This window comes from Fukomys damarensis, unplaced genomic scaffold (genome assembly GCF_012274545.1).
Source record: "Fukomys damarensis isolate Sample0158 unplaced genomic scaffold, DMR_v1.0_HiC HiC_scaffold_39, whole genome shotgun sequence".
Lineage (NCBI taxonomy): Eukaryota > Metazoa > Chordata > Mammalia > Rodentia > Bathyergidae > Fukomys > Fukomys damarensis.
Genome location: NW_022900951.1, coordinates 79793871 through 79806845, shown reverse-complemented (window position 1 = coordinate 79806845; position 12975 = coordinate 79793871). Strand labels below are relative to the sequence as shown.

The window sequence follows — 12975 nt, the reverse complement described above, 5'->3', positions numbered from 1 at the left end:
GAAACCAAAATGGGAGACCTTTTCAAAAAAAAAAAAAAAAAAAAAAGTGGTCCAGACCACAGCAGCAGCAGCCAGATCCCAGCCAGGATCCACCCAGGCCCCAGAGGCTCAGGAAAGCCTTCCTAGGCCCACCCAGGAAAGAGCTGCAAAGACACAAAAGCTTCAGTCAGAGGCCTGTCCCATAAAATCAGTGATTGTGCACAGATCCCTGGGAAAAGTGCTGAGATACAGACCAACGCAGCTGCAGGCATATACCAGTGAAGGATCTGCCTTGATCCCAGAGACAAGGGCAAACCAGCCCAGCAAAGTTCCACCCAGGAAAGAGCTACACAGGTCCACAAGCTTTGGTCAGAGACCCACCCCTTAGCATCTGTGGTTTGAACCCAGGAATTGGTGTACAGCTGAGCAGCAGAAAAAAGGCATCTTGGTGGCTTGGTGAGAATTGAAGACCACTGGGTGAGCAAAATGTCTCAATAAAGGTATAGCAAGCTGCATCCATTGAAATGAGAAAACACAAAAACAACTTCCAAAACCAGACTTCCAGATCACCTAAGGCAACCCCAAAGGGACATGAAATGGAACAATCTGATAATCAACTGGACTCCCTGAACTGGCAACAAAAGAGGACCTGGAAAAAAAATCAGAAATAATTTCTCAGATAACAGCAGAGATTGTACCCCTAGTGCAAGACATGATTAAGAAATCTAGAGCAGACACAGATACAAAAAAAAAAAAATACGGGAACTTAGAAACATGATAGAATCCCAAAATAGGAAACAAATGAAATGCATAAAACAGACATTTATAGCTAAATGGATGCACATTGAGGTGATACTCTTAAGTGAAATAAACAGGACACACATGTGTAAATACTGAATAGTTTCTCTAATGTGAGAAACTGAAAGTGTAAATAAGGACTTAAAAGTTATAATAGATAATTTGAAATAGGAAGAAAAGGTGCAAAACAGAAGGGAAAATGGGAGGGGTAGGGGAAAAGAAAGATGGGAATGCAATTAACATGAGAAAAAGTAAAAATAGAAACAAAGTTTTTGTAGATAGGGAGGGGTGGAGGGGTTTAAGGGAGGGCAGGAGAATGGGGAAAAAATAACCAAGATGAATTATGTAAAGCTGTAAATTTCCAATGATGAATGCCACTACATTGTATACCTTAAATGTACCAATAAAATTAATTAAAATAAAATCATGCTTTAGTATGCATAAATCTCTAATTTTATAAACGCGTAATATTCCACATTATGGAACCATTTTTAATTATTTAACTAATCTTTTACTTGGGGATATTTCTCATATTTCTCATTTTCCTTATACAGACAATGCTGCAATGAATATATTTATATATTTGGCCACTTTCGTGCATGTTCTGCAGGATATGTATCTATTAATTTAGTCTTCACTCAGGATGAACATCAGGGCTAGGAGGGCGATTATATCAGATTATCTTCCTGTAGCTCCAATATTTTATGAGATTGCCCAATTCTCTGCAACAGTAATTTTAAGGTTTAACTGAACATTAGAATAACTGAGGGATCTCTGTAAAAATCATCAAGGTTCAAGTTCTTCTCCAGACCAATTAAGCCAGCATCTGTGGAAGCAGAAGCTTGGGTATTAATATCTTCTAAAATCTCTCCAAGTGATTCCAATTTGACCAGTGACTATTATTCTACACCTCCACCAACAATGAAAAGTGTTTTACTGAGCCCTAAAAATTCTATTTCCAGAATTTTTCTAAGCAGAACACTTGCACAAATGAGCACCACACAGTGTGGGAATATGATTTCAGCCAATAAAAGGCAAGGAAATTGAGAATCTTAGCATCAAAAAATGAATTTGGGACTTGAATTTTATTCAAGACTACTATCTATGCTCGTCTGTGGTATATGACATATTTCATCAAAATAGAATTTATGTAAGTCCTCAGGCCATATAATGGAAAGCATTAGCCAGAGTCTCCAATCTTCAGTACATTATGTGAATCCTGAACACAGTGGAATCTTTGCAATAACATGAATAGATTTCTCAATTGAAAAAACCTTAGTAAGCATTAATATTGTTAGTGTTAGGAATATGCAGAAAGGAAATTCAACCATTAGATGCCAGATTATTTTGAAAGATGACTGCCTATATAATAAAGTATTAATATTAATTTTAGCATAGGGAACCTTTTTCTGAACACAGCCTTACACATAACCCAAAAGCTAAGCTGCTTTTATGGAAAGTAGTATACAGGTCCAATTCATTCTGCCTCCCCTTGAACCACAGTGTAAGGTTTTCCATGGGAGGTGTTTTTCATATGCACTTATACAAATATGGGTCCTAACACAGTGCAAGAACATAGCCCTGGAACTCAGTACAACTAAACTCTTCATTTTTGTATTTTTAATCTAGTTCACAAATTGCAAAGTGTCACAACTTTTCTTGCTGTTGTCAGCTGGTGATACTTGCAAATGCCTGAATATGGAGATCACATGGTAAGGGCAACAATAAGGAAGTAAAAAGAAATAGGCAAAATGGTACATGTGTGCATACTACACTCTTCAGCCTTCACTAGGTTATGTGGTACATTGTCCTCACATACATAGACTTAACCCCAATGGAATACAGAGGTGTTATTCAATTTTATAGCTATAAAATATATATGTAATATTTACAATGTTGTTATAAAAATAACAATGCTTTGCCCGTGAGAGTAGCAAAGATTTAAAATATTGTATTAAATATTGGCAAAGATATGAACAAACAGACATTCATGTTCCATGGATTTGGTGGGAATTTATTTTGAAGGTCAATTCAGCAATATAAATAGAAATTTGTAAATATTCATAAGAAAAGCAGCTCCTAAAATCCAAGAGCTGGCCTGACACTTAGAGTTAGGCGATGGAGTTCTCTTGCTAACATTTCACAAAATATTCAGTTAGATGAGGCCACCTTATTACTGTTACATAGCAAGACACAAAGCCATCCTGTAAGCATGTATGAACACAGCAAACACTATCTGAATCATAAAAATGACAAAATACTAGTATGGCTAGTATCAGTTACTGCTGCTGCTTTCCCAAAAACAATTTTAGCCTTGGCCTAGATATCAAATCATACATTACTCATATTTCTTGGAGGCTTTCAATCTATGACAGAGCCTAACTTAAAACTTTCACACAAATCACTTAACACAGCTCAAGTCCTACAAATCATTTATAAAACCCTCTTTCTGAAGCACCCTGATTCTGCAGGGCATGCATTTTCACACACTCCAATGACAAATCCAACTTTTTAAAATATATGCATAATCTAGGTGGTCTTCAGCCAGAGGGGACTGCCATTCATAATCTTCAAAAAAGCAGTACCAATTTAAGGGGTTTATCTTGCATAAATATTTTAAAAGTTGTGAAAATATGAGCAAGAATGTTCATTGTGGCCTTAATTCTCATAGTAAAATAAATCCTGTTGTCATCTCCAAGGGACTGATTAAATGTGAAATATAAAAGAATATATACAGCTGTTGAAAAGCTGTTGCATAAAAACTGTAATACATTGCTGAGAAAATTAAAGGAGACCTAAGGAAGTTGAGGTTATTTCGCGGACAATATTCAGTAACATTAAATACAAGATCAAATTAATTTACTGATTTAAGCTATCCTAATGAAAATCCCAGCTGGATTTTGTGAAAATTGACGTTTCTAACACTCATATGGGAACACAAGATTAATAACCAAAATAACTTTGAAAAACAATTATTTAAAAGAATCACACTGCCTAATCTCAAGATAGCATTTGGATGATATCTGACCTTATAGATAACAGTGTGCTAATGTTACAGTAATCAAGGCAGAGCAGCACTGATATCAACATAATTAGATCAATGGAACAGAATCAAGTCCAGAAATAAATGCATAAATATAGGGACAACTGATTTTGGGCAAAATGCAAGTGGAGAAAGAAGAGGTTTGTCAGCAAATGGTGCTGGAATACTTGGATACTGTTATGGCCCCAAAATGAACTTTGACATGTAATTTGTACCATATACAAAAATTTAGTCAAAATGGATCACAGCCCTAACCATGAGAACTAAAACTATAAAAGTTTTAGAAGCCAGGTATAGTGGTACAAGCCTGCAATCCCAGCATTGAGGAGGTAAGAGGATAGCCATCAGTTCAAGGCCAGCCTGAACTACAAAGTGAAACTTTGTCACAAAAAACTAGAAAACTAAGTTTTAGAAATAATAATAGTACAGAATCTTTGTCACCTTGGTCATAGAAATTTTGTGTACACAATATCGAAGCCCAAGTGGTAAAATAATTGCTATTAGTCAATGAAAATTAAAAATATCTTCTCTGCAAGACATTTTTAAGAGAATAATACAACAGATTGGGAAAAATATCTGCACAATATATAACTAGGAACACTTTAGCCACTTAAAAATCAAAAATCCAATTTTTTAAATGGGCAAAAGATTTATACATACCTCACCAAAAAATTGATGGCAAACATGTATATGAAAAATGTTGAACATCATCAGAGAAATTAAATGCAAATTAGAATTGTGAGCTATGGATAAAATTCAAAATACTAACCATACCAAGTACTAGCAAGGATGTGCAGGAACCATAACCCTCATACACAATTTGAAGAATGTAAAAATGGTACAAAAACTGGAAAACATACCTATCATATGATCCAGCTATTCCACTCATATATACCTGGAATAAAAGTGTATCTCCATAGAAATACTTGTGAATTTTCAGTGGCTTTACTTGTAATAATTAAAACTTTAACGGTGCTGTCAACTTTGGAAAAAGTTATCCTAATTTACTGTGTTGAGGTGGCATTGTACAGAAATGGACAGCCATATTGGTCTAGAAATGTAAATTTTTTTATTTTCATTTTTTATTTTTTTTATTCCATGTGTACAGGGGTAACACATTGTACTAAATATGTAAGGTCATATCTATGTGGGTTTGATTACAGAAACTAATAAAGTATCCTCTAAATAATGAAAAAAATAAGACTACAAGAACAAGAAGCAATTTAAATATGTTCAGGGACCATTTTCATCTCCAGAATTAAGGATTATTTTGATGTTACATCATTGCCTTTTCTCTTTTACTTTCCTTTTTAATTTTATTTTAGGATTCCCTATTTTTAATGTTCATACAGAGATTTCTTTAACTGAAATACTGAATAGTTTCTCTGATTTGAAAAACTATAATAGTACACAGGATCCTAATGAGATAATTAATAATGTGAAATAGGAAGTAAAGGGCTAAAGGTGTAGGGAAAGTGGGAAAGGTGGGGGAAAGGTAATAAGGGAGAGGAAAAAATATGAGAAACTGAAAAAATGGAAATAAAGTGTTTGTAAATGGGGAGGGGAGGAGGGGGTGAAGGGAGGGCAGGGACAAGGGGAAAAAATGAGAATCAAGACCTATTATGTAAAGGTACAGGATCCCAATGATGAATGTAACTGTATTGTATACCTAGATTGTACCAATAAACTCAATAAAAATAAAATAAATTGACCATAAATGTGTATCCAACAGTTGAATGGATATTGTAGTCATTTAGTGGACTATTAATTGGCAATAAAAATTAATGTACTTAAAGACAACATGAACTTCAATTACCCTGAAAAGCCGAATTCCTCACTTCCAAAAGAGTACATGCTGTATGATTCCATTTATATTTCATTACAAAAGTACAAATATTCTATGTAATTAGAAAGCAGATCAGTAGTTGCCTGGGGTTATGGGGACACAGACAGAAATGAGATGGACTGTAAAGATGCATTAAGACACTTTCACGGGTGGTGCATATATTCATCATTTTAATTGTGCTTATGCTTTAATATACATGTAAAAACTGATCAAATTGTATACTTTATTCAATTCAATGTATGTCAAGTTTATCTCAATAAAGCTTTTAAATACAATTCATTGTGAGCCAGATGTGATGGTACATGACTGTGAGCCCAGCAAGTGGAGGTTGAGATAGATGTATGTCAAGTTTGATACCAGAATGGAAACTTAGTAACTCAGCAAGAACCTGTCTCAAAAATAAAAATACACAAAATGGCTGGGGATGTAGCTCAATGCCAAAGGTTCTGGGCTCAGTCCCCAGTACTACCCCCAAAAAGGCATAAAATAGTATTTGGATATTTCACCTTGTAGATAACAGTGTAAGTAGTTTTCCCTGTGAGTTGTATAGGCCTTTGCACCTACTCCATTAAGCTAACCTGGGGAAAGTATCCAATAGCTGATTTGGCCTGGGAGAGGGTACAACCTTTCACTTTGAGTTAATCACAAATACGGCTTGTTTGGTTAGGACACCTTGAATTCAAATCAATCTACAATCATTTTACTACTAGTTCCAATAAGCTTTAATAAGGGCAGAATACAATTCAACTTTGTTACTATACATTTAGTCATACAGTGGATATAAAATATGCAAAACTTAATATTAAAAACAAACCATTTGGTAGATCTGTGTAATACTAAATTGCAAAGAAAACTTCAAAAGAGGTGAGTTGCTAAATACTATAGTTCTATTTTTACAAAAGAAAAATTTTATGCATACTGTCTTAGTTACTTTCTGATTATTGAGACACAATACTCAATATTCACATCTGTGAAGTGGAAAGGTTTATTCTGGCTCAGTTTGTAGAGGTTTCAGTCCATAGTCAGCTGGCTTAAAGGCAGGGAAGCATGGCAAAGGAGAAACCACCCATGGCATGGCTGGCAGAAAGGAGGCAGACCAAGGAAGGATGCACCATTCTAGGCCACACCCCCAGTGACCCACCTCCTCAGACCAGACCACCTCCTAACATCTCATTTGGCTACAAACTCATCAATGGACTATTCTGGTGAGTACAGTATCATACCCTTATGATCCAATCACCTCCCCAAACCCCTACCTATGAGCGCATGAGGCTTTGGAGGTACAACTAGTAAATCTTAACACATACTGTATATTTAAGAGAATATGCAATGAGGATTACAACATAATATGGCAACTATAAAAAGAAAAGCAGTAAGTGATTCAAAAGTATTTTACAGAACCATATTTATTGACATAGAAAGATGTTCACAATATATAATAAGTGGAGGGGACAAGTTACAAATAGTATTTATAGTACCATCTTGTTTTGATTTCTTACATGAAAATATCAAAAGCATATACTTGATGGTTTTATACATAAAGACTTTTTCCACAGCTCAGACCAGGGGTTGTAATTCCTTCTAAATCTGATAACCTCAACCAAATTCCTGAAATGTTTTCTGGGCAACAGAGACTTCTAGGAATCATTATCTTGTAGTTTGAGACAGTATCCTCTCCCCTTGATTTTCTGTTCTATATTGGTGGAACTTCAGTTATGGATTCAAATATCTCTAATTAAGTTTATTCTGTTTTAGCTAGTACAAATGCAAATTGGGCTTGCCTGTTAGTAAAAGATGGAGTTCTTTGGACTTTCATTTATGTGACACAGAATAAGTCATAAAAAGGTAAAGTATGATTTTTCAAGAGAAAGAAAGCAGCTACCTTTTAAATGCGAGGTACGAAACAATGTTTAAAACAATGCCAGCTCTTTAAAATAAAAAGAACACATGGATAGAAAAAGGTAGGGTATACAATATTATATTTCCTTATGTGATCCACACCTACATCTTATTCGTTGAACAAAGTTTTGAATACCTAGCATTTCCCAGATACTGCCAGGCAAAATACGTACATCCATCTCAGAGTTTTCTCCTGCTCTCCAGTCAACTATAGCCAAACGTCTAAAGGACAAGTGCATCTGGAGGAAGTTAAGAATTGTAACACCTTGAAGAGACATCATCCACCACAAAGTTAAACCATTAAACCAAATGCTCTCTGAACTTTGAATGCCACTACCTAAAAAACTGAAGGACTGTAAGGTGATGTCGAGAGATGGGGGTCAATGTCAGACAAAACAGCTATGTCAACTGCCTGTTAATGAGGGTCTAGAAAAATGTATTTAACCATTGTAATTCTCCTTGAAGGATGCCCAGAATGAGTTCTAATAAAAAATATGTGTACGACATTCACAGGATCACTGCAAGAGGAAAAAATTTGCAAAATATAGTGCCAACACAATGTCTAATGAAGAGCACTCAATAAATCTTCTCCCCATGCCTACCTCCATTTTATGTAAAGTAACTTTGACACAATGAAACTGCCTAACAATTTAAGAGTTGTAAATGCAGTAATAAAAATTTTTAAAGTTAACAAACATCACATTTTGTCTAAGATTCAATTATTTCTGTTTTAAATGAGTTGATATATTTGGAACAGGGGGAAGACAGAAATCCCTTATGATAACCCCTGCCTCCTAAATGTACTGATAGAAAACACATAAACATAACACACATACATCTGTAGGTAATACTATTTTTGTGTCCACACCTTATTTCTGTAAGTCGATTACAAATTCAACATTTTTCTTTTTCTTTTTTTTTAATTTTTTTCATCTGGTACCAGGGATTGAACTCAGGACCTTGTCTTTGCAAGGCAGGCGCAGCACCACTGAGCTAAATCCCCAGCCCCAACATTTTCTTTTTTGCCATTTGAAACTACAAATGAATCTAAGCAGATACTAATGATGAAGCTAAGCTTATTTATAGTGAACTGGCTTACTTTAAGTAAAATTTTAAATATGCCAATCTAGACAACATAAAAGCAACAAATATTTTCAGATGTTAGTATTCATTTGATGCACAAAAAAAATGTTCTAGCTGAGAGCTACACCCTCACAGGTAACACTGTTGAGGATGTAATGTATAATGTGTACACTATAATAAAAATTACGCAATGATCTTTAGAAATGTACAGCCTTTTCGAATCTGGAGATAATTCAGTGTTCTCTTTCATTTCTGGATCATTTTACATTGTTTCAATAATCTCTTTAACTTCACGGAAAATGGCCATAAGTGTATTATAACTCAAGTGATCAACAACTACAATTGAGCCCTTTCTTATATGCTCCTTTATGTTAATAAAAATGGCCACAGCACTAACAAGATTGGCTTTTGCCTCTTTCTGGTTAAAGATGAGTTTTAATGCTGCCAATGCCTTCATACTAATCAGGTCTCTGGCTGCAGTTGGATTTTCAGACATATTCAAAAGTACTTTCAAAACAAGATTTCTGGTTTTACGATTTCCCTGAGACAGCAAATGGAAAAGCTCTGAAAAGTAACTAGCAACAATATAGTGATGGACAGATTCAGTAGTCAGTTGCCCAAGTATCTTTAATCCTGTTTGCTGTCCAGGTGAGTTTAAAGGGAAAGACACAGTTTCCTTACACATATGCTTAACATGTAATTCAATCTTGCGTTGTCTTTCATCCCCAGAAAGAGGATTCAGAGTAATTACAGTCTTTTTCCTTCTTTCAGGGGAAGGAAAAGTAAGCAAGCTTTCAATAAGTGTTACTACACCCACTTCATTAATGAATTCTTGGGCAAATGGATGAACATTATGGATACCCATTGCAATCTGTGCTATTTTATGAATGAGAGGATCGGTGGTCGACTTCAGTATACTAACAAGTTTTTCAAATTCCTCAGAATCCAAGTAGCATTCCATTTTGCAAGGACAAGCAAATGGCTTAATCCCATTCACCTCCCTGATCTTAATTTGTTGCCTAATTTCATCTATGGTCTGGATGCAAGGGTCAGAACCAAATGGGGACTCAGGAATAGGCTGTGAGCTTGAGCAAGTGTTCCTAGAAGAACAGGCTGCTGCTGCAGGAGAATGAGTACTATCTTCAGTTGAGGAAACAACAATATATGAAGAGGGCCTTGTCTCAGATGGGACTTGGGATCTAAATCCTAACACTGCTGGTGTTACAGCAGGGGCTTTGGGCCAGATAGTAACCTCAGACCAGTCCTTGGGTCTGTTTTTTTGATTAATTGCATCCACAGGCTGAGGTCTAACTATCCTGTATACAGGTTTGGGCTCAGGGTCAAAACTAGTTTCATCTCCTTCCCAAAACCAGTTCCCTATAACATTCTCTTCCTCATCATCAACCCCTGACATAGATTTACAACTGGCCCCAGCCACAGACTCCAACTTGTCAGCACAGACCTGGGCACTGGTATCACCTTTATTTTTATCTTTAGTACTGGAATGATTACCAGACTCTTCTCCCTTCCAGAACCAGGAGCTAATACTGGCCTCTTCCCCGGCCCAGAACCAAGTATCATTACCAGCCTTGTCTTTATATGTGGAGCGGGCAACCTCATTCTCAGCTTTGGAACTGACATCTGCTAAGGCTTTCACTGGAGCCTTAGGTTCTGACAGGACTCGATCCTTCATCTCAGCAACAATCCTGTTTTTAGATATTACCTTCACATCTGTCACTATATCTGCTTTATACCCTGCTTTGGCTTTTGTTTTGGACCTAGTCTTGGCTACTGGTTTGACTGCACCTGTAACCTCCTTCTCTGCTCCAGCTTTACCCTGTACTTTTGCCCTTTTCTCAGTTTTGGCCTGACCTCTAGCCTTACTCTTTGTTCCAGTCATGGTTAAAGCCCAGTTATATAATCTTGTCTAGTCTTGGCCTTGGTTCTCAGCATGTACCAGATAAGTGTCTTTAGAAGTTATTACTTTAGACTTTTTACTACCAAGATGAACTTGGTAGCAAGAGCTAAAGAGTCACTTGTAGGTTTAGAAGTCACACAGTCCCCTGTCCAAACACAACCTTTGTCGATGATATGGCAAGAGTAGAGGCACACTCAGGCTGCAGGAAGATGATGGTTTCTGAGTGCAGACCTGGTGAAGGCAATGATCTTCTACCAATCCAAGGCCACCACAGCTACTAACAGAGATAGACCTGAAGTGAAAGAAAGAAACGGAATTCCAGTCTCCTGCAACTTTGCTTCTTTATGCAGATGGCCACAGAGAAAAGATCATGCAAGTAGAGATGACTTGTACATTAGAAGTTAATTAGCAGAAAACTCACCTATCTCATTTTATCACTTGCATATTCCCACTAAATCCCAACATATCCTACCCAGGTACTACCATTCTTTTATCAACACAACAGGGTTAGCAGATAGTTTTACTAGCATGGGAGAACATAAAAGAGCAGCCAGTCCCTTTGGGTTCATACAGGTACACACCACCAGATACAGCAAGTCTATCCAGAAAGGCTCCATATCAACCTACACTGTTCTGATACAATTTTCTCCTCCCTCCTCACTTCTAGTGTTGCTAAGGCCTACAGCTGACCAACAAGTTGACCTATGGACAAAAATATACAAAGAACGAGAATTTTGAGTGAAACATTGATTTGCACTCTGGTTTTGCCAATACCTGCCTTAACAAATCTAGAATATTGGTTATATAACACATTTCTGATTGCCTTAGTATTCCTCATAGCTTCTTTTTGCATTTTTTGCTTTATATATATGAATTACTTACCATGCTGACTTACACTTATCCCAATAACAATACACAAATAAGAAGGTAGAGGTGTTTGGAAAATTGGAAAATAATGACTCAAAGATATGATCTGGCCTCAGTCATCAACAGTTATCCCATCCCTAATTAACAGAGGTGCTCATGTTCACACTCATACCCACCTTGAATCCAAATAAACAGCTTTCGTTTTGTTTCTTAATTAACTTCCACGTGAGCAGCTACCTAAAGATCTTTGAAGGAAACTAAAACAGGCAAGAAAAGCAGAGAAAAGAAAAACAAAAGACTAAAATGTCTCAACATGATTGACAAGGGTTATGTGTTTTTGCATATTCAAGTAAATGTCTCTCACCTGTTCCTCCCCAATAATTTCCCCAACCATCCCCTCTAAGACCTACACTCTGTAGGTTATACCTCCTCCCAATTCCGAAGTCACCCATTTTCCCAGCAGATTTTATACCTCTATTCCTAGACAAATACATAAAATGCAGGAATAAGAAATAAGCAACCACATTTAGAAAGGAGGTAGTAAACTCAACAGGCACTATCATTTCAAATCATCTATGGTCTCCTTCCCCATGAGTATTTAGATAATACCTTATTTACTACTAATGCCAACCTGCTCACAAAGCAAGGGTTCTCAGGAGATGCTATCTTTCCAACTAAAAATAATCTTAAGGGTGAAGAAAAGTCACAACTACAGAAAGACATTCAGCAAAACATCAAGAAAATAGGCTGACAATGCTAGAAAAGTATCAGGTTAATGGATAGATTTTTCAGAATTAAAATTCAGAAACCTTTGTGACGGTCTGGAACAATGTAAATTAACTCCAGGAATTCTCAAGGCTCCTCGGATAACCGTGGGTCACCGTCAGGAAATTTTCTGGAGGAACTGCTTCTGCATAAAGATAAGAGCTCTGAGATGCACGGATTCCTAGAAAAAGAAACTAAAACAGGTTGACTTTAATGTTCTAATATGACTCAAGAAGATACTTCCAGGCTCATTCCCACACATCAAAATATGTAAATTATACTACCCTATTAAGAAAACAGATTCTGAATAAGACAGTTAATACCACAATATTTGTATGCATCTTTGCTGTGAAACGCAACCACGCCTTCTGCTTGATCTAAACTGGGCCTAGAGGCCTAAAATGTAAGACAATAAAACAGTACTACACCAAAAACAGTTTAATATTTCATTTTGGTATCTACATAATCCAAGCTTTACTGCTCATATTCCCAAGAATTCACCAGGCCTACAAAGCAGCCAAGTCTCTGACTTCAACAGGAGCCTGTGGGAAGGGCCAGTACCCCGGACACCGGGGATCTAAACTGGGCCTAGAGGCCTAAAATGTAAGACAATAAAACAGTACTACACCAAAAACAGTTTAATATTTCATTTTGGTATCTACATAATCCAAGCTTTACTGCTCATATTCCCAAGAATTCACCAGGCCTACAAAGCAGCCAAGTCTCTGACTTCAACAGGAGCCTGTGGGAAGGGCCAGTACCCCGGACACCGGGGGT

The 12975-nt window shown here is 36.6% G+C and overlaps 1 protein-coding gene across 1 annotated transcript; it reads right to left on the bottom strand.

The window, feature by feature from the left end:
- Positions 1–8523: 8523 nt before the first annotated feature.
- On the bottom strand, positions 8524–12485 carry Bhlhb9 (basic helix-loop-helix family member b9). Its single transcript, XM_010618783.3, has 3 exons — positions 12243–12485; positions 11610–11690; positions 8524–10858 (listed from the first exon to the last, which is right to left on the bottom strand). The coding sequence occupies exon 3, from the start codon at positions 10546–10548 to the stop codon at positions 8911–8913; it is 1638 nt and encodes a 545-aa protein (XP_010617085.1). The 5' UTR covers positions 10549–10858; positions 11610–11690; positions 12243–12485; the 3' UTR covers positions 8524–8910.
- Positions 12486–12975: the final 490 nt, after the last annotated feature.